The sequence below is a fragment of the Rhipicephalus sanguineus genome, chromosome 2 (assembly GCF_013339695.2).
Source record: "Rhipicephalus sanguineus isolate Rsan-2018 chromosome 2, BIME_Rsan_1.4, whole genome shotgun sequence".
Taxonomy (NCBI): Eukaryota; Metazoa; Arthropoda; class Arachnida; order Ixodida; family Ixodidae; genus Rhipicephalus; species Rhipicephalus sanguineus.
Genome location: NC_051177.1, coordinates 190,413,445 through 190,439,885, shown reverse-complemented (window position 1 = coordinate 190,439,885; position 26,441 = coordinate 190,413,445). Strand labels below are relative to the sequence as shown.

Genomic DNA, 26,441 nt, shown 5'->3' with positions numbered 1-26,441 from the left:
CTGGAGGTAACTCTAGTTACTGGCGAGCCATCAGTTCTGCGTTCGAGGTGGTGGTTGAGGGCTCATGTTGCTGCCTCCCAGGGAACCGCAGAATTCGGCTTCCTGCCGTAACTTCGTTAGGAAGCACCTTAGTGTCTAGTTGATTCAGCTGCAGGACCAACTAGTTTTTCCGACAATCGCTGGCTTAGTACACCAATCAAACGAGCTTTGGCGCGATCTGCGTTTGTTCGAGTCGAAAACACTCTCTCCTTTAGTCACGGGTCCAACAGCGTCGCCAGAGATGTTAGATGTAATTCTTCATAAGTTTCCATTCTATTATACAGGAAGGAGATGTACTCTCGAAGAACTTCTATACCAACTTCAGTCTTCAGGTTTGGTTCGATACGCTCTTCCAGCTCTCGTACGATGCCACGGATCACAGGAATCGCCAAGGAAATGGTAGTGGACTCATCTCCAGACACTAATTTCGTGGCTTCCTCGAATGGTTCTAGTAATTCCACAACATCCTCAATAAGTATTATATCCTCTGCTGGTAACGGGCTGGGCGCCCGGGGCAACTTTGATAATGTTAAGGTCAGCGCCTCTCCGACCTCCAAGATCCTTTTCAGCATATACAAAATGCTGTTCCACCATTTCGTTGTCTGCTGTTTCAGTTTTAGCGGCAGAACTTTACCGACACGCTCTTGCTCTTCTCGGAGCTTGGCGGTAGCGATGCAGCTAGACCTCACGTAGCGCACAATGTTCTTGCACTTTAGCAGCAAGGTTGCTAGTTCTTCACTGCTTTTTAGCCCATCCTTAACAGGGAGGTTCAGCGTATGAGCGAAGCATACTAGGTGCTCGAAGCCCAGCAGTCGGGCTGCAAGCACCATCCTCTTATTGTTGTCTGTGACAAAAGCAACAATTGCCTGACGAATACCCCAGTCTTCAAGCACACCTCCAATGACGTCAGTGACGTTTTGCGCCGTGTGAGCTCCCTGAAAAACTGCTGTGGAGAGCGCCGCAGACCGCATAGTTATGTCTTTCAGAAAATGGCACGTGACTGTTATGTAGCTCTCAGTCGTGCATGAGGTCCAAATCTCTGCTGTTACGCACAATGGCTGGTCGACGTCAGTGTACCACGCAATTTCGCCTTTGCATTCTCATATAAGTTCGGCAAAATAGCATCAGAAAGTTGCGTTCTGCTAGGCAGTTCATATCTTGGATCTAGCGCGTAGCAGAAATTTTGAAATCATTTGCCAGTAACCACCGAAAATGGCTGCATGTCCCTTGCTATCATCAGCGCTAATTCCTTGTCCAGCTTCTTTTTCCTTTCAGTCTGGTTCCCATACTTAGCTCCTTTATCAGAAATAAAGAAATTCAACTAGATTTGCTTCGGTTTTCAGGGACCAGCCGCATCTGTACACGCATCTTCTACTTCTTCGCACTGTCCTCGATCCTTGAAAGATGCGTGGCACCGCTTCATGTGGTTCCTTAAATTAGAGGTATTCCCGCTCGTTTTATATTCCTTGCTGCACAATGTGCACTTGGCATATCCAGAATTTGCATCTCTGACGAAAGTAATCCCAAACCGCCGCTTTAGCATTCGGCATCTTGGGTGATTATGAGCTGGAAAGCGAAAATGACTTAATGGTTCAAAGTTACTTTTATACTTATGTGCAGTGAAAAAAAATTCTACCGAATAGGGTTTGCAGATTCATTATAATCTTCTCCTGTCAGTTGTTCCGGTTGCGCATTTGTTTTTTGGAATAACGTAACAGGCAAGGCACCTCTCATTTACGAAATAATATTACCCCATTTTTTAATGTAGGCGCCGTTGACACAGAAGCAATATTTTAAAAACGTGCAGATGGCTCATTAACTACCAGGAAATCAATGGAATGTCTCTATGTACGACTCAAAAGGCGGTCGAGTTGGAACCTACTTATCGTTGGGTAGTCCACAAGCAGACAAGACACAGCGCTTGTCCTGTCTTCTGCTTTCGTATCTTGTCTGCTTGTGCGCACCAAATGATGGATGGGTCTCTATAAAGTCGGTTCCGAAAAAATGTTTCAGTGGCTTAGCTCGGCTATGCCAGGATAACGTAGCGTTAGCAAAGGTTCAGCTAATTATTCTTAGCTTTCTTGATTGTCTAGGATTAGCTTGATTATCATGCTTACTGCTGTTTCAATGACACACACGGTTTACGTATTATGTGGCACATGTATATTTATTTTGCCAGGCAACTACTTCGGGATACGATGAGTTAAGCTTCTCCGCTCTTCTGCGCCATTGAGCAGCATTTGCGCTGTCCTTCTCCATGGCTAAACCACACTGGAAAACGCCAGTCAGAGGCGCTATCAAGCGGCTCCAGCGCAGCGTCAGACGGCGACTGCACAGCGAAGGCAAATAGCAGCGCGGGCGCCGGCGCCAATACGTCTGCCAAGGATACGACGTCACTCCTCTGGAAAGCGCAGACCGGCGGCGGCGGAGTGCGCGGGAGTTGCCGGCTCCGGTGCGTGACATCACTGATCCTCGCGCATGCGCAGCACGGCTTTTGAGGATCCACGCGAAACTGGCTCGGCTAGGCCAGTGTAGCTAACGCTGCAAAATACGGTCAATGCCACGGCGCTGATCCACACGTTTACGGACGAAATCTGTCCACAAATGACATCTCACCGCCTTTGCCACTACATTTACGAGAGGGCCTTAAAGTTCTTGTACATATATATTCTCAACCGAGCGGTGACTTGTCACCGCCCGGAGGGGCATATGTATGTGCTACAACGGCACGCTTGATACGTTCCATCCCTAAAGGTCTCAAAGTCAGAGGAAGTCAAGATTCGCTAACGTAAGATGATTATACTAAAAGAAAGCAAAGTTACAAAGCAAGGTCACACTACACCGAATACGGAACAGGTGATCGATCGCAACATGAAAAAAGCGGCGGAGTTAACAATGTTCACCAAAAATACGAAACGTAGCCCTACGATGTCACGCACGAGAATAAAGTACTCCAACAAAGGCGCACATGCAAGCAAACAATTGTTGACATACATCACAGCGCGGGCGGTGCCACAGTGCCACTTCGTGTCACGACGCAAACGTACTTCGAAGTAGTTCCCCTACGTTGTGTTCAGAATTCCTTCCGCAGTTTGATGTGGTTAAGCACCGAGGACAGGTAGGCCAAGGAATGAATGCATATTAATATCGTCACATAGCACATTACATGTGAGCACGCCCTTGCGAGCGAGGTACCTTGAAAGTTTTGTCTATGCGTCGAAAAGGCAGCGCCCTCGCTTGAAAGAACGAAGAATTGCAAACCCACGGGATATGAGCTACCGATGTTGTTTTCTCCTCTCGTTTTGATAGGCTCGCGAGGGTGGATTCAGTTTCGTTTCGAATTCGCGGACGGATATACCAGTTCCGTTCGCAATTTCTGCCTTGATTTGCTTGGTCTTCCTATCCGCGGATTGGTCTAGTAGGTTCAAAACTGCATAAGAAATACACAAAGAAATACCGGTGGCATTGGTAACTCCATGTTGTAGTTAACTATGTCGAGCGATAGCGCTGCCTTGTGAATCCTACCATGGTTATCCCAAGCATAGTCCACGCACTCGGGGAACGAAGTTTATGCTGCGATGAGTTCGCGCGGTTGGTTTTGTAGTTTCGACAGTACGAGTGAACTACAGTCGATAGTAGTATAATAATAATATTAATATCTGGGGTTTAACGTCCCAAAACTACGATATGATTATGAGAGGCGCCGTAGTGGAGGGCTCCGGAAATTTCGACCACCTGCGGTTCTTAACGTGCACCTAAATCTAAGTACACGGGCCTCAAACATATTCGCCTCCATCGAAAATGCAGCCGCCGCGGCCGGGATTCGATCCCGTGACCTTCGGGTCAGCAGTCGATCGCCATAACCACTAGACCACCGTGGCGGGGGGTCGATAGTAGTATCAACATTTACTGTCGATAGTGCTATCGATAGTTCTTCTTACTATCGATAGTTCGATAGTGATAAAACAATCGATAGTATTGATAGTGCTATCGATAGTTCTACATCACTAAGATGGAGCCACTGAGACGATTCATGTTAACAGAAGAGCTCAAGACTCGGAGGTAGAGCCACTGAGCCGCCTTTTCTGAACGGAAGAGCTCAACACTGACAGGTCTAGCCACTGACTCGTCTTCTTTTAATTGAAGAGCTCAAGACTCAGAGGTACAGCCACTGAGCCGTCTTTTCCGAATGGAAACGCTCAAGACTCCGAGGTGGAGCCACTGAGACGACTATCTTGAAGGGGAGAGCTCAAGACTCAGTAGTAGAGCAAGTGACCCCTCTTTTCTGAACGGAAGCAGCTGAAGACTCAGAGGTAGAGCCGCTGAACCGTCTTTTCTCAATGGAAGTGCTCAAAAATCACATGTCTAGCCATTAAGCCTTCTTTTATGAATTGAAGAGCTCAGGACTCGGAGGTGGAGCCACTGAGATGATTCTTTTAGGGGCGTAGCTCCTCTTAGTCTAACCTTGTCGCATGTCAGGCGTAACCGGCAGTATCTCCCGAACGGTATAATAGATGGCGCTGTCTCATAGAAGTACATACAAACTGCAGTTGACTGATGATATTCTAGATGGCGCTGTACACAATCTGTGTTGGTCCAATAGAAGTGTGTCCAATAATGCGTTTGTGTAAATCACCACTAGATGGCGGTGGAAGTGCCGCTACAGAGAAAAGGTAAAAGAAGGGAGAAGGCGCGTATTGCAATTAGTTACATTAACATGCAGGGTGGCAGAAAAAAGGCAAAATGGTTAGAGATTGAGGGACAGTTAAACAAGGAACAGATAGGTGTTTATGCGGTTACAGAAACACACCTTAGAGACTTGGAAGAGCCACCACATATTGAAAATTATGTTTGGGAAGGATGTAACAGGATCACATCAGAAAGGAGAGGTGGGGGGGTTGGAATGCTAATTCATAGCAGAACAAAATGGGAGAGAGTGAAACAAACGTGTTCAGAGCACATATGGGTTTCCGGCACAGTAGGTGGAAAGAAAACGTGGCAAGGTGTAGCTTACTTGTGGACGGGGAATAACTGCAGAGAAAAGAATCTGGAGACAGTGAAATGCATAGGCACCGATATTAAAGAATTTGGTCATGATGCCGAAATAATCCTTCTAGGGGATATGAACGCTCACATTCATGACCTTGACGGATATTCAGACACCAATGGCAAGTTATTGCTAGATCTCTGCGAGCAACATAGTCTTGAGATAGTTAACGTGGGGCCTAAGTGTGAGGGGCAGATCACGTGGGAAGTCGGAAACAGGCAATCGAGCATTGATTACTGTCTCATGACAAGGAATATATGACAAACTTAGAGAGATGAGAATAGACGAAGAAGGCATTAACAGCTTGGGTAGTGATCATAAACGCATAATATTACAAATGGGATATAAAACTGAAAATAAGAACATAGAATCAGTTTGGCAGCTCGTATCTAAATGACAAACAAATAACAAATATAGCCGCAAGAGTCGAGGAAAAAGTAGACGAACTACCAGGCAACTGGTAGTTCGTCTACCAGTTGCCTGGAAGTATAGTGAGCTGCTACATGTAATCACGAAAGAAATGGAAATAGAGAAGAAAACTATTTGTTGGAAAGGAAAGAAAAAGCCAAAAAGTTGGTGGAACAAAGAAATCCGGGAAGCGATCGAGATGCGACGTCAGGCATCACGGGAGCACAGACAGGCAAAAAAGGAGAAGCGGCCACAGGACGAAGTCAACCAAATATGGGAAATATATTTAGAGCAAAAATCCATTGTGCAGAAATTAGTCGAGGCAAAAATTAAAGGTGAAAGTGAACGCTGGATGACAGAGATTCGCGAAAAGAAGAAGGCCGCGCCTAGGATATTTTGGAGCCACCTAAAAGCGCTGGGTAGGAAGTCTGTCACAATGCAACAACATATGGTAGATGAAGGGGGAAATAAATTGGAAGGATATGAAGCACTAGGTTACATCCGAAAGATAACAGCCGATTCGTTTAAAAAGGTCCCCCAGGGGATTCCCCCGGTGAGCAAAAGTACGCAAAGGAGTGCAACCGACGAAGATGTAGTACTAGAGAATTTCAATTGGAAGAAGGCCGAAGGAAAAATTCCTAAGCGCACTACTCCGGGCTTAGATAGGGTTCCCGTCAGCCTCATTAACGAACTCGGACATAACACTAAAGAAGCACTGCTGACAGCCGTAGAAAAGTGCTTACAGGAGAGGGAAATACCAGACAGCTGGCGAAAAAGTAGAATGAACTTAATCTATAAAGGTAAGGGAGAAAAGGATAACATTCGCTCGTATAGACCGCTAACAATTACATCGGTGCTATACAGGTTGGCGATGCAGGTAGTAAAATTAAAAATAGAAGCGTGGGTAGAACAAAATGATATTTTGGGAGAACTTCAGAATGGATTTCGAATCGACAGGCGGTTAGACGATAATCTGTTTGTTCTTACCCAGTGTATAGAAATATCTAAAATAGAAAACAGGCCCTTATACGTAGCTTACCTAGATATTACCAGGGCGTATGACAACGTTAATCAGGAAATTTTGTGGGATATATTGAAGGAAGTGGGCATATGTGACGGCTGTGTACAGCTTTTGAGGGAAATATACCGAGAAAATACAGTTTGTATAGAATGGGAAGGAATAAGTAGCAAGGACAGCGTTGAAATTAGCAAGGGGCTGAGACAGGGATGCCCTTTGTCCCCGCTGTTATTCATGCTGTACATGGCGAGGATGGAAAAAGCGCTAGAAGGTAGCAACATTGGATTTAATTTGTCACACAAACAGGTCGGAGCGATGGTTGAGCAGAAGCTTCCAGGTCTATTTTATGCTGATGATATTGTCTTATTTGCGGACAGTCAAGATGATATGCAGCGACTGGCAGATATATGCGGAAGGGAGTGTGAGGCTCTAGGACTAGGATTTAGTGCAACAAAATGTGGATTAATGGTATTCAATGATCACGGAGACCATACGGTCTTAATACAGGGCCAAAAAATACCGAGGGTAAGCGAGTACAAGTACCTCGGAGTATGGGTAAATGAGGGGGATAGATATATGGAGGTACAAGAGAAAGCATCGGTAGCAAAGGGAAAGAGGAATGCTGCAATTATGAAGCACAGAGCTTTATGGGGATACAATACGTACGATGTGCTTCGAGGGCTGTCGAAGTGTGAGATGGTTCCGGGGCTTACATTTGGAAACTCAGTGGTGTGCATGAAGACAGAGGTACAATCAGGAATGGATGTAAATCAAAGGACGGTGGGCCGCCTCGCGTTGGGCGCTCACGGGAAGACGACAAATGAGGCGGTAAAGGGTGATATGGGATGGAAAGGCTTTGAAGTGAGGGAAGCGCAGAGCAAAATGAGATTCGAAGAGAGGCTGAGGAAAATGAAGAAGAGTAGATGGGCAGAGAAGGTTTTCAGGTATTTGTATAGAAAAAGCGTTGACACACAGTGGAGAAAAAGAACTAGGAGGCTCACCAGTAAATATACGGCTGGCAGTGCGGGCGATATGGCAACAAGGAGCATTAAGCGGAAGATCAGAGAGGCGGAGAGGACTTATTGGATGACAGCGATGGAAAAGAAGCCGGCTTTGAGTAACTACCGAAAAGGAAAAAAAACGAAATAAGGAGGGAAAGGTTTTATGATAATTCAAGGGGAAGCGCTTTACTGTTTGAAGCAAGGTCGGGCTGCCTTAGAACGCGTAGTTATAAAGCGAGATTCAGTAACGAAGAAGAACAATGTACATGCTGCGGGGGAACTAAGGAAACGATGGAACATGTACTGAATGAATGTGGCGATATTCACCCAGGTATACGTGTGGGCACGAGTCTACATGAAGCCTTGGGTTTTAGGGACAACAATGGAAAGCTGAACACGCCCGCGATAGAAATAAGTAAGAGACGGTTAGAGTATTGGTGGCAGAAAAGTAGAGATAAAGTACAAAAATAAATAATTGGGGGAAAATAAAGGTCATTCTGCCTTAAGAGGCAGAGAGATGGATCGTAAATTTATATTTTTTGGTATAATAACATAGATTCATTCAATGTAGATAAGGCATTAGGACAACGTGAAACAAGGATGTTTTTTTTCTTTCTTTTTTTTTCTCCTTCGAGTCTGGTGGCAGACATGTCACCGCCCCGTTATAAAGGGGACGCTCATAGCATCCATCCATCCATCCTCTCCGATCGGCTGCTGCGCGGGCTGTGCCTGGGTGCGTGGGGAACGAGTGCATCTCTCTGTCTCCTGGATCGTCGCCGTACGTGTCGGATCGTTGCTGGTGCATAGACGAAGCGGAGCGGCGGGCGCGGAGGGCCGCGGCGGCTCGTGCTTGTCGCCAGGATCCCGGCGTTCGAGCCCGCGAGGCCGAGGCTGCTCGACAAGCTGCACGGCTGCGGCGCGAAGATCCCGCCGTTGGAGCCCGCGAGGCCGAAGCTGCATGGCTCCGGCGCGAATCGGATCTTCAAAATCTGAAGGACCGTGAAGCGGCGAGAAAGCGCACGTACCGGTAGGCAGAGCCCAAGGCTGTGCGAGCACGTGAAGTGGCTGCAAAACGCATCAAGCGGGCTCTGACCGAAGGCGCCGACGCGCGCTTCCAGCGGGACTTCCTTGACAACAGTTTCGGCCATAGTTGTGGTGTGTGCGACAGATTGTGGTTCTCAAACAATCTAGTCACAATGCGTTACACGGAAGATTCACTGTTTACCGATGATTTCCTCCGGAGCTTCGCCCCACTCATCATCATTCACCACGTGGATATGCTGTGATTTTTTAACGGAAGAGCTCAAGACTCACAGGTTGAGCAAATAAGCCGTCTTTTGAACGGAAGGACTCAAGGCTCACCGGTAGAGCCACTTAGAGTACATTTTTAAACGGACGAGCTCAAGACTCAGAGCTAGGGTCGCTGGGCCGACTCTTTTCAAGGGAAGTGCTCGATTCACAGGAAGCGCTGCTAAGCCAACTTTTTCGAGCGAGAGAGCTCATGACTGAGAAGAAGAGGTACTGAGCCAGCTGTTTTGATCGCCTTAGTGAGCTGATTCCGAAATGGCAATTCGCCGCCGACTTAGCCGTGGTAGCGGCTCTAAGAGGTCGTCAGAGCGGTCATGTTTACAGCCGAATCTTTGTAGTATCATAAACCTAGCCTTCTAGATTTGTGTAGATGAGAGACAATCGCCGCGGGGATGCGAGGTTGATCTACGGTGCTGATTTGGACTATATATGGACTTTGGTGGTGATGAACTGACTGGGAATAACTGAACTTTTTACATGACTATCGTGGGAAATAAGTTTGTTTTCAGTTAGGACGTCGCTGACTGGTGGATGAGCTCATTGTGCATCAGAATTGTCATGGTCGAGGTTTGCCGCGTGTCGTAGATAGAAAATTATCATGAATCGTGCAAAAGAACAACTTGACAAGAAAAAAATTACACCATCTAACGCTAAAGGGAACCCTGTGGGGATGAGATGCAGCGCATGGGTCAACTTAAGCTTCCGATCATCACGGGCACCTTGCCCGATGTTAACGCATCCTTGCAAGTGGAGCACACCATGAATTCACTGTAGTTGCTGTTGCTGTTACTCGACCCAAACTCTTGTTGGAGCACGCCACGCGGGATAATCGCGCGTCTTCAGAATGTCGTTCCCCGACGCCATCACATGAATGCTGAGAGAGTGTAAGGGGGAGAGGCCACAGCGTATTACCCAGCCCCTTACGCAGGCCCGAACACGCTAGCGCGTGCCAGCGCACATGGTTTTGTCTGCGTTACGCCAAGCTAGACAGCATACGGCAGCCCGGGCCCCTAAAGTGCTCTGCACGTATCATCATCAAGGCGGTCGAAGAACAAGAGGAAGAAGAATTCTCCTTGGCGGCAAGCGCGCGCTCAGATGGCTAAGCTAGGTGGGACGGTCGCCAATGGAACTGCGGACACAGCCCAGCGCAAATGCTCTTTCGCTTCTAAAACTTTGCTGTCTACATTTTTTTGCATGTTTGTGCAAGGAAAGTTCAGCATGAGCCGGCACCCGCTCTCTTTATCCTCTTATTCATCGTCTTCCTCTTCTTCCTCTTCTGCTTCGCTCCCGCAAAACGTGCGCCAATTTGTCCGGCATGGGGTGCAATAACTGTGACGGGTGAGAGACCAAGTACCGAGAGAGATGATGAAAGAGAAATAAAGATATAGAATAAAAGAAATTCTTGGCGAAAAAAATTTCTTGATGAGGCGACATTCCAACCCGTGTCCCCAGGATCCGAAGGCGAGCGCCGTAACAACTCTGCTATCCAGGCATGCTAGCAGGGCATCGCATAGCCTCGTGTATTATAGCGAGGAGATGCGAAAGGGAAGTGAGGGTGAGGAGAACGAGTACAGAGAGAGAAAGAGAGAATTAGAAAGAAAAATAAACAAAGCGAGAAAAAGATAGAAGGCGAGAGACAGAGAGGGAGAGAAAAAGACGTAAAAAGGCAGAGAAAGAGAAAAAAGAGGAAAAAGAATGAAAGAAGGAGACGAAAAGATAGAAAGACAGAGAAAGAAAAAAACATAGAGGAAAGAGTTAGAAAGACACAGATACAGAAAAAGATAGAAAAAAAGCAAGCATAGTCACGCACAGTATAGCATAGCAAGGCGTGGAAAAGATAGAGTTGAGAGGGTAAACGCCTACACAAGACAGGACCTGCTAGGCGGCTACCAGCTCTGCTGTGACCCAGCCTTGCGAGACGTAGTGCAAGGTGCCCTAATTTTTTGTTTCTTTAGTTGTAACTGACTGTAGATGGCATAAACATAACACGCTAATTCCAATAGCGCACGGGCCGTCGTTATGAAAGCAAAAAAAAAACTGCATAAAGCGTCACACAGCTCGCAGACTCAAGCCACTCGAATGACCCGGTTCATCTCGATAAACGAAGTCGTTCCAAGCTGCTCACTAAAGTGAGCTGTTTCGCCTATCCCTAGACTTGGTGTCTTAACGTTGGCTTACAATGTAATAATAATAATAATAATAATAATAATAATAATAATAATAATAATAGTAATAATAATAATAATAATAATAACATTAATAATAATAATAATAATAATAATAATAAAGTTGTCCTTATTTTTCCCATACAACAAAGGGGAAAGGACCACAGGCCAAAAGCAACAAAATTCTGGATTGAGTGCGCCTGAGGCCCAGCATACTACATACATGTTACTTGCGTGGAAGCAAAGAAAAAAAAATCACAGCATATCCACGGGGTGAATGATGATGAGTGGGGCGAAGCTACGGAGGGAATCATCTGTAAACCGTGAAACTCTTCCGTGAAATGCGCCCAGTACATAATATAAAGAGTGTGAAACATCGTGTATATATTAAACATCAAACTTTTATTGTACTGTTGGTTTACGTGGTCCCTTCATTATCACTTGTGATCGGTGAAATGCAAGGAAGAAGTCCGCTCCCGAGCGAAAGAGCGCCAAGAGCGACCGCATTCCCCGCTCGCCCTGTGCGAATTAAAGGCAAGGCTAGAGAGAAGACAGGACGCGCGTTCCACGACGCGAGGTCGGTAGCATGCCCAACGAAAGCCAACGGAACGCGATCGTGCAAGTGCTCCGGCTTCGCATCGCCTCATGGTTCCATTTAGCGTCCCAAAACCAAACATATTGCTCAAGGTGTGCCTTGCGTTTTTCGTAGAAATAATTTCTTTATCATGTACATTAAGACGAAAAGTTGAAAGCTCACTAGAGTGTATCGCCCGCAAAGTATGTCTTTTAGTGTGATTTAACTCTCGTACGGCAGGGTCCTCGCGCCGTTGCCGGTCCACCTCGCCCGTTGACGATCGGGCGAGGTGGCTACATGCAACTACTACTACTACACTTTAAGAAAAACATCTGGCGTTCTTTCGTTCTGCTTTTACAAAACATCTGGCGTCTTTCGTTGGTTTATTTCATCAATCAACGGCGTTTTGAACAAAATTTTTATTGTTTAATCACGCACAGGAGAAATCTCACCAGGCACTACCTTGGAGGTAAACAATGGCTGCTAATGGGAATGAGAGACAGAAGAAGTCGGCTTTTAGCTAACACTTACACTTCTACTTCTACTAACGTTTCCTACTGGAACATGCCAATGGCTGCTAATGGGGAATGAGAGACAGAAGAATTCGGCTTTTTTAGGGGCGAAGCTCCTTAAGGCGGCACCCGTTCGTCCCTCGTAGTCGTCGTGGTCGTAGTAGTGAGTAACAAGTCTTACGCTTTGACCTCCAAGGTGGTGCCGGTGGGAGATTTCTCCTGTGCGTTGTTGAACAATAAAAAATTCGCAGCGTGCGCGTTAACTAAAAGCCGAATTCTTCTGTCTCTCATTCCCCATTAGCAGCCATTGGCATGTTCCAGTAGGAAACGTTAGTAGAAGTAGAAGTGTAAGTGTTAGCTAAAAGCCGACTTCTTCTGTCTCTCATTCCCATTAGCAGCCATTGTTTACCTCCAAGGTAGTGCCTGGTGAGATTTCTCCTGTGCGTGATTAAACAATAAAAATTTTGTTCAGAACGCCGTTGATTGATGAAATAAACCAACGAAAGACGCCAGATGTTTTGTAAAAGCAGAACGAAAGAACGCCAGATGTTTTTCTTAAAGTGTAGTAGTAGTAGTTGCATGTAGCCACCTCGCCCGATCGTCAACGGGCGAGGTGGACCGGCAACGGCGCGAGGACCCTGCCGTACGAGAGTTAAATCACACTAAAAGACATACTTTGCGGGCGATACACTCTAGTGAGCTTTCAACTTTTCGTCTTAATGTACATGATAAAGAAATTATTTCTACGAAAAACGCAAGGCACACCTTGAGCAATATGTTTGGTTTTGGGACGCTAAATGGAACCATGAGGCGATGCGAAGCCGGAGCACTTGCACGATCGCGTTCCGTTGGCTTTCGTTGGGCATGCTACCGACCTCGCGTCGTGGAACGCGCGTCCTGTCTTCCCTCTAGCCTTGCCTTTAATTCGCACAGGGCGAGCGGGGAATGCGGTCGCTCTTGGCGCTCTCTCGCTCGGGAGCGGACTTCTTCCTTGCATTTCACCGATCACAAGTGATAATGAAGGGACCACGTAAACCAACAGTACAATAAAAGTTTGATGTTTAATATATACACGATGTTTCACACTCTTTATATTATGTACTGGGCGCATTTCACGGAAGAGTTTCACGGTTTACAGATGATTCCCTCTGTAGCTTCGCCCCACTCATCATCATTCACCCCGTGGATATGCTGTGTTTAGTTAACGCGCACGCTGCGAATTTTTTATTGTTCAACAACGCACAGGAGAAATCTCCCACCGGCACCACCTTGGAGGTCAAAGCGTAAGACTTGTTACTCACTACTACGACCACGACAACTACGAGGGACGAACGGGTGCCGCCTTAAGGAGCTTCGCCCCTAAAATGGCAGTGAAAAATCAAAATGAATTACATGATAAATACAGGCACAAGGTTACATTCGAAAAAATATAACCATGCAAACGAAGGAAGGGCTATTGTAAGGGGTCGTTTTTTTCCTCGGTAGACACAACAATAATTAGAACTAAGAGACAAAAAAGCAAAGTATAGGGGAGGCTATTTTGTAGCGGTTATGACGTTTGGTCCTTCCCAGCGCCAAGTTACCTTGTCGCCCGCATTACTTTCTTCAGATTTACATCATAAATACTACATAATGGTATCCCTTATACATTCCTTGCGTTGTCTCTTAGTTTTAATTAGAACGATGCAAGTTGCAGCAAAAATGAAATACTCCACTAGTGTAACATACACACACAAACAAAAATGAAAAAGTCTGTACACTGCACGTTGCAAAATATTTTTTATGTTCATTGCGTGTTAGGGTGAGTATGCGACTATCATGTTTCATATGTGTTTCAGATCGTTGGCAGTAGGAACGGCAGAGTTTGGTTTCTATATTTTATTCTCGTACGAGGAACAGTCCACTAATCTGCACTTCTAGTAGAAACAGCTTTGTGTTTTACGGTTACAGAAGCTACACATATCAAAAATTCATTTACGGCTGGTGGTGGGAATCTGAAATAATGCGACAACCGATATTCAATAGCAGTGGTAGCACGGATAATACTCTATTTAACAAAGTACTCCCCATTATGTGCTCGATAACCTATGTCATCAATATACCTCACAGCTTTCTTTTGTAATACGAGTAGTGTGTTAAGTTTAGTTTGCTAGGGTTAAGGCTTGGGCGAGTTGGTTCGTTGTGCACAGGAGGGAAAACAGCAGTGAATTTTTGCACGACCACAAAGGAAGACAGACAGCGCCTGTCGTCGTCTATCTTCCTTCGTGGTCGTCCGAAAATTCAGCGCTGTTTTCCCTTCTGTAAGGTTGGTTTTTGATGTCGTGCCCCAAACCGAATAAATTAACGTGCGATTGAAAAACAGCATGATAGGTTTTTTTAGTTTTGAACGCGTAGAGAAATCGAATCGACTTCTGGAAAAGAAATCTACTGATTGATGCAACTTCTTTTCAATGTAGGCTGCGTCATTTTTCCATCTCACTGACGAATAAAAATCTACTCCAAGTGACTTAAAAGAAGCTGTTATGTCAGTGTGCTGTGACTCTCGTAGGGGTTTTGATAGGGTTCTTGAAACCATTGGTTGAAATAACAGACATACTATGAGAAGCAGCGCCTGTCAGGCCCATGACATAATATTGAAATCCCCTCCGGTAACGGTCATACAGTTTTTAAAGCAACATGAATCAAGAAACATTTTAAAAAACTTACAGAAACGTTCACATTGCCAGATGGCGGCCTATATATCACTAACAAAATTTTCCGAATAATTTTTGCGGTAAGCATTTGTCACTGATCCCGTTAATGGGGACGGCAATCCCCAGGCGGATTCCAAGGGCTGGCGTCGCGGCCCTCTGAAAACGCACCACGAAAGCACGAATAATTTAGAGTTGGTCCTTTTAGTGCGCCAGCGAATGCCGGTTGTGGTCCAAGGACCGAGTCAGAGCCGAGAGTCAGTAACACAAACGAAATATATTCCCAGTTAAGCCAGTACAACATCACAAACACGTGCACACTCGGCTGGTACCAGTTACAACTTCACAATAAAACTCACATGGTGTTAACACAACGGGAACTAAACTAACAGGTCACGCGCTACAAATTCAATCTCATGCAACAACTATTCAAGAGCACTTGAGAATCCCGAATATACAACGGCGTATCCAGTTCGCAATTCTTGGACGGTACTTGAATGCTTCTCTTCTAGGAAACACTCACGCCAGCTCCAGCGGTCATCGCGTACTTCCCTCCGTCGACGTAACTTGTCACGGCTCACACGGCGTCGTCATCCGATTCTTCCAGACCGACGATCGACTGACCGCACAACATCATAAACAGGTCTTCTTTGGCTGACGGAGCCAACTCAGCATAACTTCACCATCTCCAGGCCGACAGACTCACTCACTCACTCACTCACTCACTCACTCACTCACTCACTCACTCACTCACTCACTCACTCACTCACTCACTCACTCACTCACTCACTCACTCACTCACTCACTCACTCACTCACTCACTCACTCCCCTGACTGCTGCTCGTCGTCGCACGCCTTTATCTCTTCTCCCCCGGGTTCCAGACGCGTCGGGAGGGTTCTTCGACGTGCAGTACAACCAAGGCTAGGAAAAGGGCGAGAGCATTCTCGTAGGTTCGAATCGCGACGGCGTCACTCGGCGATGCATCATCCTTTCCCTCTAGAAAGATCCAGGCTTTCCCGGGCGTTTGATCTGAGACTGCTAGTGGCGAAGGAGGATGCGGCGCGTCGGCGTCTTTTGATACTTGTTTTTTCGTCTTTTTCGTCGCTCGCGCTTCTTAGGCGAGCGGCTCGCGCCGTTCTATCCCGCTGCCGTTTGAAAGCGGCCTTATTGACGCACTCGTTTGTGACAGCATTGCAAAATCTGGTGTTATCGCAGAAAAGTCAGAGAAAAAATGTTATTAATACCTCGGGTATAACGTGACAAATTGCTATTGGACGTCACATTTTCTTCCCGTCATGCTTTGAAACCGTCTGTAATCAGTCCGCTTTGAAACTGTCCGCTATCGCGCCAACGTGTTGACAATATCTGCTGTCACAGGTGTTTTCTGTCGATATCGGCATATTCTTTCACCCAAAGCAAAACTTCACATTTTACGCCTTATTTTCTTTCCATTTATGTTACTGTAGCTTAGTGTGGGTGATCACTCGAAAGGTGAATTTAATGAAAATCTTTTGTTTGCAAAAGAAGATTGTGCACATTGACCAATATGGGTTTTCTAGAAACAACACAGCGATCTTTTTAAAGGAAACATATTTCAAACGGAACATTTCTACACTTTTTGTGTAAAAAGTGTAGAAATGAAATGTGTACAAGTGAAGATTGAAATTGTTTTCTTATACCACCTTTATCGGGAACTAAGACAGAGAACCGAAACAAAATAACAGATTGCAGTAAAAAAATATGAGTGACCCTGCTATCGCTAACACCAAGGACCAGCGGAGCTGCGGGATATGCAGTAAAGTAGTACCATACCACACTTAGTCTAACTTTTGCTGGGACCCCCCAGCTCTCCTGTCGTTAATAATAAATGTTCGGGTTTAACGTCCCAAAACCAAGATATGTTTATGAGGGACGCCGCATCGAAGGGATCCTTATATTTCGACCACCTGGGGTTCTTTAACGTGCACCTAAATCTAAGTACACGAGCCTCAGCTGTTTTCGCCTCCATCGAAAATGCGGCCTCCGCGACCGGGATTCGATCCCGCGACCTTCTGGTCAGCAGTCGAGCACTATAGCCGCCAGACCACTGTGGCGGGTTCGACTGGTGTTCACCTATAAATTGGGGCACGCACCCACTCTACTGACCGACCGGCCACGTTCACCAGCCTCCGGGTCTGTATTTCTTCGCCTACGCGAACTCTCACCTTCCCTCAATCTAAACGGGGGATTTTCTCTTCTGCGACGCTTGAGTTTCGCTTCCCTAGCTCTCACTTCCGGATCTGATCGCTGTCGCCGCATCCGCTAACGACTAGCTTCTCGACGGTCCTGCAGTCGAGCGGATTCTTCCTCGGCAGTCCTGACGGTAGTCTTCTGCACTGCTAAGCAAACCCAACGTCACTTCTTTTTCCACTGTGACAAAGGGGATCGCAGAAGCGAGCGCGCGGGCTTTATCGGAGAGCAGATATCCCACACCATCTGAGCCCACCGCACTGCTCGTTCTCTTCCGCTAATGCCGGAGCTACTACCACCTGCCTCACGCCTGCACTCCACCTCACATCCTCTCTCCTCCAGCACGGCGAAGCTGCGCACGACAGAATGGGAAAGCTAGCGAGGTTCCGACAACTCCGCTGTAGAATAATGAAAGTTGCAGAGTATCCCAAAGCGTATTATCATGCGATGAGACCACATCAGCGCTTCTTTCGCTCGCCTAGGTGGCTGCTATGGAGGGGTGCTGCAAAGTGGTGTTTCCGAGTGGTGCTGAAGGCCAAATGATCAGGCGGACAAGCACGATCTCCCTGCGTCGATGGCGACGTATTACAGACGTCAACGCACTATAACGCGGTGCGCTAACTTTTCCTATGTGTTTTCCTTTGTATCAAGAATCGAATGTGATACAAACGCTGTATGTCGGCTATTGGCCAATGGCATTTTCTCTGTTCGACTTCAAACAGCAGGCGGCGGCTACTCAGAAGAGAGTCAGCACAGGCATCTCTATGAAAACAGGGTGCCTGAGAAAATAGTAACTTCACGATCCGCTTCTAAACTCTTCTTGTCAAGATTGGCTGAGATGTCCATAGCACTGCCTCATATCTATATAAGTGTTGAGGTTTAACGTCCCAAAACCACGATATGATTATGAGGGACACCGTAGTGGAGGCTCAGAAATTTCGACCACCTGAGGTCATTTAACGTGCACCTAAGTCAAAGTACACGGGCCTCAAGCATTTCGGATCCATCGAAAATCCGGTCGCCGAGGCCGGGATTCGATCCCGCGACCTTCGAGTCAGCAGTCGAGTGCCCTAACTACTAGCCCACCGTGGCGGGTTAGCAATGCCTGCTACTTGCAGGGTGTGTTTCCTCACGAAGCTCGAAGGATGCTTCAGGATCAGCACAATCAGCAGTCTCTAGCACCACCGCCCGTTCAACAATTTTTCATGACTGAAGGTCGTGACATAAATGACACGACATGCTCGCCACTTACGTCACGATTGACCATAACACCAGCATTGGATATGCGTATATAAGTCGCATGTATGAATAAATAAATAAATAAATAAATAAATAAATAAATAAATAAATAAATAAATAAATAAATAAATAAATAATGTAGGAATCAGGTACTTAAACGAAATTCTCGGGGCTAGCGCTACTAAAGACACTTACATGGGTCATTACGGTAGCCTAAATTTTGTTTACTCTTTGTAACTGCATAAAAAAGCACTCAAAACTTACCTTGCATCTTCATAATTCCCCTGTTAAAGACTCCGTTAAAATCTTTTTTTCTGTCCTTTCTTTTAACAGGAAAAATATTTCTATGCAGAGCCAACCAGACAACTGTGTCCGTCCGAATGTCCATCTTTCTGTCACGTAAAGCTAGTCGTTGTCAAGTATAAATGTACAAAGTGGAAAATTAGGAGCACTTCTCCTATCCGGAAAATGGGGTAAGCGAAGAGTGTCTAACCTATTTTCCTTTCTTTTCTCTCTCCCTATCTTTTTTTTTAGCTCTTTCCTTCCTGCATGCCGGGCATTCGACCTTCGCCCACGCGCTTGGCAGTGCAAAACCTTGGTGCAAAGCTTCTTCAGCCTGGCGAAACAACGATCGCTTTGCGTGAAACAATGATATGACACAACGAAAAGCAACAATGAAATGTGGCAACCTGGAATGACAACGGATCTCAATAGAAGATCACATTTCCGTTTGAGCAAAGGCTTATCACCGAACAGTCGCCGATAGAGCCTCGCTTATTAAAAAACGGCGCATACAAATGTTCATATGGCCGGTGGACCTACGAGAGACTATTTTTGAACAGTTGAATTTCTGTACAGTCGTCAGCGCCGGGTTTTTCTCGAATTACGCCACCGCCGCAGCAGCCGCCACCGAAATCTCGTAATTTCTATGAGCTTCTCTTAAAATTGTTTTCATGACTGTGCTCCGTTTTGAACTCGGACTGTAGCGAACTCGATTTCACCGCATGCCCCACACAGATATTATGAAGGGTGTTTAAAATTAAGCTTTATGGTTTTCTTAAAATTCAGCGCCGGGACGTACGTTAAAACCACCTTTGCAGATAAGTTCTTTTTGTCCAGGGGTACACAAAGTGAGACAATAATTATTGCTGTCAGCCGCCCAATTAGCTAAGATTGAATAATGAACGTTTTAATGAGCGCAGAAAGCGGGCACGTTTCTATTGAAAAATTGGAGGCAGTCGCATTTCTAAACAGTTCCTCTTGGAAGAATTCTTCTAGCATGTCTTTGCCCCGAAATATCGCACTGAAAAGTTTAATTCCGGTTTGCATGATTGTGCATGCAAACCGCCGCCATGGCTGCGAGCACTGGCTCAAAGCTCCTCCCCCATGTGCCACGGCAATTGCATGCGGCGTTAATTCTGACAACAGGTCGAAGGCGCCGGCAAAGATCATAACAGTTACCCTTCTGCTACCGGCTGGCGATAGCAAGAAATTACTGCTCATCACATCAGGGAGGAGCATTGCTCCGATCGTCACCGTCTTGCATGCGTAATTATGCAAACCGCAATTAAATTTGCAACGGTATATCTCGCGGTACACACATGCTAGAAGAATTATTCCAAGTGGAACTGTGTAGAAACGCGACTGCCTCCAAATTTTCAATACAAACATGCCCACTTGCTGCACTCATTGAAAAGTCCATCATTCAATGTTAGGTAATTGGGTGGCAGACAGCAATAATTGTTGTCTCACTTTGTGTCGCCCCGGATACATAACTGATCTGCAAAGCTGGTTTTCAGGTTCTTCCCAGCGCTGACGTTTATCAAAACCATGAATCTTAACCTTGAACACCCGGTATACGCGGCGTGCCTGAAATTTCGGTCGATGCGGAAGATCTTCCGCATACATTTTTTCGCAGTTTCTTCTCTGATTCCACGGCCAAGCTGCAATTTTTGAAGCCACAGCCTCTGTCACGTAAATTTTTTTTCAGGCTTAAACCAGTGGTATTGTGTGCGGATCCCTTTGTTGCCGAAGCGGCTCCAAAAAACTAGTTTAGCGGCAATGCAGGGACCTCACAAACAAAAGCACGCAAGGAAATGTAAGGGGCCGCACTCAGGGGGAAAACATTACACGCACGAGGTAAACATAAAAAAATCGAAATATACACTTCGAATAAGACCCCTATAGAATAATACTGTATATGTAAGCTCTGTGATTACAAAGCTTATTTACATCTATACAAAAATATAAGCAATAGCGCATATCATACCGCCGCGCGAAGCAGTTTCTCGAAGCGGTGAAAGAAAGGTTGGTTGCCCATGCTTAGCAGAAAACATTTTTTTTAATGTTGCACTTTCTTTTCTTCGTTACATAGTTTGCAGCTATGGTAATTTTCATTTTTTGTGGTTGGTGCTGGGCACCCTGAAGTGCCTTCCCGTGTATACGTTGAAATGAACAGCGTACGCCGTTTCCGTATCTGCCAAAACCCATGATTTGTATCATCATTTCACCACTTTGTCCCTCATGCACTCCCCAATACCAGACTGACTTTAGATGTCGCCATTTTCTCAACCACGGAAAGGTTTACATACGGTTGAATAAAAAGCGCGTATGAATTGTTCATGTGTTGCAGTAGATAAGACACGCGGTGAAACTTCCCGTGGGATGTCACGGTCGTCGTATCCGGATCAGAGACACTCTTTAAGGCAAGCAACCCTTTGAACCCTCTCCGTGGCATCACTGACGGTGCAAGAAGGCTTGGAAATAGGTATCGTCGACTGAAATAGCAATGCAGGCACGGGACTTGGACGATTCCCGTGTACACCAGAAGTCCGACGAACTTGCACATCTCCTCCCTAGTGACCTCCCTCCAGGATCCGTCCCTTTCACTGTGCGTTCGCTTTTTAAAATATGCATCCACGCCTACTTATCCGTGTGGTTACATATCTCTCTGACAACTTCTGCGGTGAAAAAAGAGCACGAAGAAGCCGTCTCGCGGCACTCCGCAGCGCTAGGTCAAGGTCCACTCCGCGCCGTCTTCGCGGAGAGAACACCATTTTTCCTGCAGCCGGCGCCAAATGCTCCCGCCCGAACGAAGTGGACACCTTGCAGATAGGATCTGGGACATTTAATACGCACTGGATACGTTGACATGAACGCTCGGCTGTGGTAAAACGGCCCGAAGAGAGAGCGAAACTTACCGGTGGACACCTGCTGATGTTCCGGGGCGGTTTCACGCACTATCGTCGTCCGTACTGAAGTCTGACGAATCGAAGTCGTCTTCGGTATCCGTGCTGCTACCATCATCCAAAGATTGACGATCAGATTAATCGGAATCCGTTGAAGTTTGCCGTTTTCGTAGAGCACCAGCAAGCGACGTCGACGCCATAAGCAAAATACCGAGCGCTCAACTCCCCGATTTTGAAGGATGGATGGATGGATGAATGGATGCTATGAGCGTCCCCTTTATAACGGGGTGGTGACAAGTGTGCCACCAGGCTCGACAAAAAAAAAACCCTTTACTCTTCTTTTTCTTAGCGTTGGCCTAGTGTCTTTACTTCAATTAAAACTATTTTACTCCACAAGAAAAAAAAAACCTTAAGTTTTCAGCTCCGTTCTGTGCCCTTTACGGCAGAATGTCCTTATTTTTTTCCCATTATTTATTTTTATCCTTTCTCTCTAGTTTCCTGCCACCAATACTCTAACCGTCTCTTACTTATTTCAATCGCGGGTGTGTTCAGCTTTCCATTGTCTCTAAAACCCAAGGCGTCATGTAGGCTCGTGCCCAAACGTACACCTGGGTGGATGTCTCCACATTCAATCAGAACATGCTCCGCCGTTTCCTGATCTTCCCCGCAGCACGTGCATTGTTCTTCTTCTTTACTGAATCTCGCTTTATAACTACCCGTTCTAAGGCAACCCGATCTCGCTTCAAACAGTAAAGCGCTTCCCATTGAATTATCGTAAAATGCCTCCCTCCTTATTTCATTTTTGCCCTTTCGGTAGTTACTCAAAGCCGGTTTTTTCTCCATAGCTGCCATCCAGTAAATCCTCTCCGCCTCTCTGACTTTTCGCTTAACGCTCTTTGTTGACATACTGCTTACACTACCAGCCGTATATTTACTAGTGAGCCTCCTAGTTCTTTTTCTCCACTGTGTGTCCACGCTCTTCCTATACAAGTAACGGAACACCTTCTCTGCCCATCTACTCTCCTTCATATTCCTTAGCCTTTCTTCGAACCTTATTTTGCTCTGAGCCTCCCTCGCCTCAAAACCTGCCCATCCCATATCGCCCTTTACAGCCTCATTTGTCGTCTTCCCGTGAGCACCCAACGCGAGGCGTCCCACAGTCGTTTGATTTATATCCATTCCCGATTGCGCCTCTGGCCTCATGCACACCACTGAGTTCCCAAAAGTAAGCCCCGGAACAATTACACCTTTCCACAGACCTCGAAGCACCTCGTACCTATTGTATACCCACAATGCTCTGAGCCTCCCTCGCCTCAAAACCTGCCCATCCCATATCGCCCTTTACAGCCTCATTTGTCGTCTTTCATAGCCCCCCACCCTCCCGCGGCGGAAAAAGGAACTAAAAACAAAACTTGCTGCCTCTGGGTTGCTGCCTCTGCTGCTGCCTCAGTTGCCCTTTAAATGGTGTTAGCTGTCCAGAAGCACTCAGAGAGCGCCAAAATTTGAACATGACGTCATCTTCAACATACTATTGATGGGAATAGGCACGCTCACGAAAGTGTTAACTCCCAAAGAAAATTCTGCACGACGTTTTTTTTTGTGCAGACAGTGGAACATAAGCTGGTTTGTATGATGCGCGTTAATCTGCGTTCACGAGCTTTACTCTTGTTTTTGCGGATCATATTTTTAGACGGCAGTAACAAGAATGCGCGAGAAAAACGATGAAGACGACGAATTCAATAGCGCTCGTGTTGTTGCTGTTCCTCCACCTTGGCTACACCTGCTCCTACCTCTCCCTGTATCATTCGAAAATATATTTCTTTCTTTTACACTCTCACCCCCGTGACAACACGATATAACGGAGCTGCGCAGCGGCCGGCGTTGGCTTTTTGCACAATGACAGACGAGAGGTCCACTTCCGCCGAGGCGACCATACCAACGGTTGTCCTTCCTCAGGTAAAAGGTCCTCACACCTTCTGCGGGATGGACAATGTCGACATCACAGACTGGTTGCCCTCGTACAAACGTACCAGTAATGATGATTAGTGGGTTTCTGTGGTGCAAGGGCCATGGATGGCCAAAGAGTGCCATGTCTTAAACGTACAAGTAAGAATTACCCCTTACATGGCACGCTTATGTTGTCGAACATCCTATTCTACCCTGAAGAAGTAGCAGAAGTGTGGTTCGAGAACCACGAAGAAGAAGTTGGAAGCTTGGGTGCGTGCAAGGATAAGATGCGCTCTCTTTTCGGCAAGTCTGCCGATAGAAAGGCAGCGGCCAAGAAAGAGTTGGCATCTTGTGCGCAAGCGTCGACAGAAACATACATGATATGTATGCAGGACTGAGGTCACATATGAGCTTATTGAGGTCACAGATGAGATCGCTCCGTTGGACAGTCGTTCACCGTCGTATGTACCCGCTACTCGTGCACATATCGTGCACGTCGCTCGTTTCAAGCCATACTTCTCCATGCACGATCCTACGTGTTCTCAAGCGCCGAGACGGCACCACCAGCGGTGGGGGTTATATGTTGCACGGCAGGAACAAGAATGCACCAGAAATACGATAAAGATGAGTGCGACAGCGCTCGTGCAACGCTGGCTCGTGTAGTTGCTGTTCCGCCATCTTGGCTGCAGCTGCTACTACCACTCCCTGTATATTTTGTAAATATTGTGGGCGTTCAATAGACACATCTGCCCTCTTCATGCATGTTCATCATCATGGGTGTTCGTCGTCTTCATCGGTGGTGGGAACGCTGCTTGATTGCTAGATCTGTGCCTCGGGTGTGGTCTCTTCACCGTGCCTTCGGGGCCTAATAAAGGTCGCGTCAACCGTTGCGTCACAAGTGGTGGAGCCTACTAAGCGATCTTCCTTCCTCTCCCAACCCGCTCTACCTCCTGGGGCACCGCTCAGGCCTCCGTCTGCACCAGGTGGCCGGTACCATGCCTCAGGACGAGCGAACCGGCGCACCTGCATGTATGTACCTCCTGGCCCCGACTACCGCGGCCTATCCACCCTGGATTATCAGTGGGCACCAGCGTGATCCCCCCATGTTCGCCGGACTTCGAGGTGAAGATGTGGAGGATTGGTTGGACCGCTACGACCGAGTGAGTTCAACAAACAACTGGGATGATTCGGCCAAGCTTCGCCGTGTTTCTTTCTACCTCACGGACGTAGCGAAAACGTGGTATTTCAATCACGAAATTGATTTCACGGACTGGACCCATTTCAAGCAACAGCTTCGTCAAATTTTCGGCACTCCGGCAGTTCGTTCTGTCCTCGCGAAGAAGACCTTGGGCGCTCGCAAGCAACAACTTGGCTAATCCTACACCTCACGCATTGAGGATGTGCTTGCTCTTTGCCACCGTTTCAATACCTCCATGACCGAATCAGAGAGGGTTCGCCATCTGCTGAAAGGCATCGGCACTATCGCCTTCAATGCGTTGGCCATTCAGAACCCGACAACAGTCGCCGACGTTGTTGCCACGTGCCAACGCCTAGAGGAACTCGAGTCCCAGCGGTTGCCGCCGGACAGCCCTGACAACACCGCCACCGCCGATCCCTCGTTGCGTGCTATGATCCGCGCGATTATACGGGAAGAGCTGGAATCTCTTGGCCTATCAGCGACCCCGAGTCCACCTCACGCCTCCAGCACTCTTTTGCGCGACGTGATCAAGGAGGAGTTGGCGTCCATGGCCGCTCCAGCGTATGTGGACTCTCTGACCCCTCCACTACAACCAACGTACGCACAAGTCGTCGCTGGTTCACCAGGCGTCGCGCAATCGATGTCTGCACACTCCACGCCTGTCCACCTGGCTTCGATGACACCGAGTGCGCCTAGCCAGCAGGACGAGCGCCGTGGATTCGACGCCTACGAACGGGATGATGGTGCCGCCGGGCTCACTTTTCAACGCCGTCCTTACGCTCCGCCGCCACGTCGCTCACCATCGCCAACTGCAACATTCGAGCCATCACCAACTTACCGCCCCACTAGACGCCGCTCACCGTCGCCCCTTCGCCGCTATACGTCACCACTGCGACCTGTCTAGCAGTTCACCGACCATAGCCCGGAAAACTAACCTATTCAGCTTTTGGAGGAAAAGCTGCATTGAACGACAAGACAGAAATTCCTCCAGTGCGTCCATATAATATGGTATCTGTTTTAGTAGAAGGTGTATACGTGGGTGCTTGTTTATCGGTTATTGATCGTTCTTTGTGTTCCCGTCTCCGGAAAGTCACCACCCCTTATGATGGACCAACATTGTTCGCTGCTCAAGGGGACGCCATTCGACCTTCCGCCATGTGCATCGCTCGTGTTTTTATTGATGGACTTCTCCATTACGTACAGTTCGCCGTGCTGAGCCCGTGTGCCCACCAGCTAATATTGGGGTGGGATATTTTGTCTACGGCAAACGCTTCCATCTGCTGTCGAGAACGTGTTCTTCACATGACGGAAACCGACTATGCCCTTTCTGCGGATGACAAGCCACTTCGCTTGCTCGCTGTGCAGGATACCGAGCTACCACCTGGCCATCAACGAATAGTTACCATCGTCTCTGACGTGATCGACTATGGTGACGTGCTTGTCCTGCCGTCTGCACGCTGTCTCACAAGAGGGATAGCCTTTGCTTCAGGGCTAGTGCGGTTCCACGATGGCTGCGGACTTCTCTACGCTACAAACCAGACGTCCGAGAAAATTCTCATCTCTAAAGGCACCACAATGGCTTGCGTCACGGAATCCCAGCCTCTCTCTGTTGTTCCGCTCGTGCCAGCGTCCTCTGACCCTCCTTCTGTGGCGCGTTCCCCATGCATTTCTGCTCACGCTGCGACTATCAGTCCCAACCTGACCTCATCGCAGTCAGATGAGTTGCTTGTCTTGCTACAAAAGCATGCGACATTGTTTGATGCCCATTCCTCCTCTTAGGGACAAGCGTCCATTACTACGCATCGGATCGAGGCGGATGGCACTTCTATCGTACGCCGTTGACCATATCACGTCTCTTCATCGGAGAGGAAGGTCAT

General features: G+C 47.2%; 1 protein-coding gene across 1 annotated transcript; it reads right to left on the bottom strand.

Moving 5' to 3' along the window:
* Window positions 1-254: 254 nt before the first annotated feature.
* Window positions 255-24,395, bottom strand: LOC125757419 (zinc finger BED domain-containing protein 6-like). Its single transcript, XM_049413009.1, has 2 exons — window positions 24,314-24,395; window positions 255-1,078 (listed from the first exon to the last, which is right to left on the bottom strand). Exons 1-2 carry the CDS (start codon window positions 24,393-24,395, stop codon window positions 255-257), a joined length of 906 nt encoding a protein of 301 aa, XP_049268966.1.
* Between the last annotated feature and the right edge of the window lie 2,046 nt (window positions 24,396-26,441).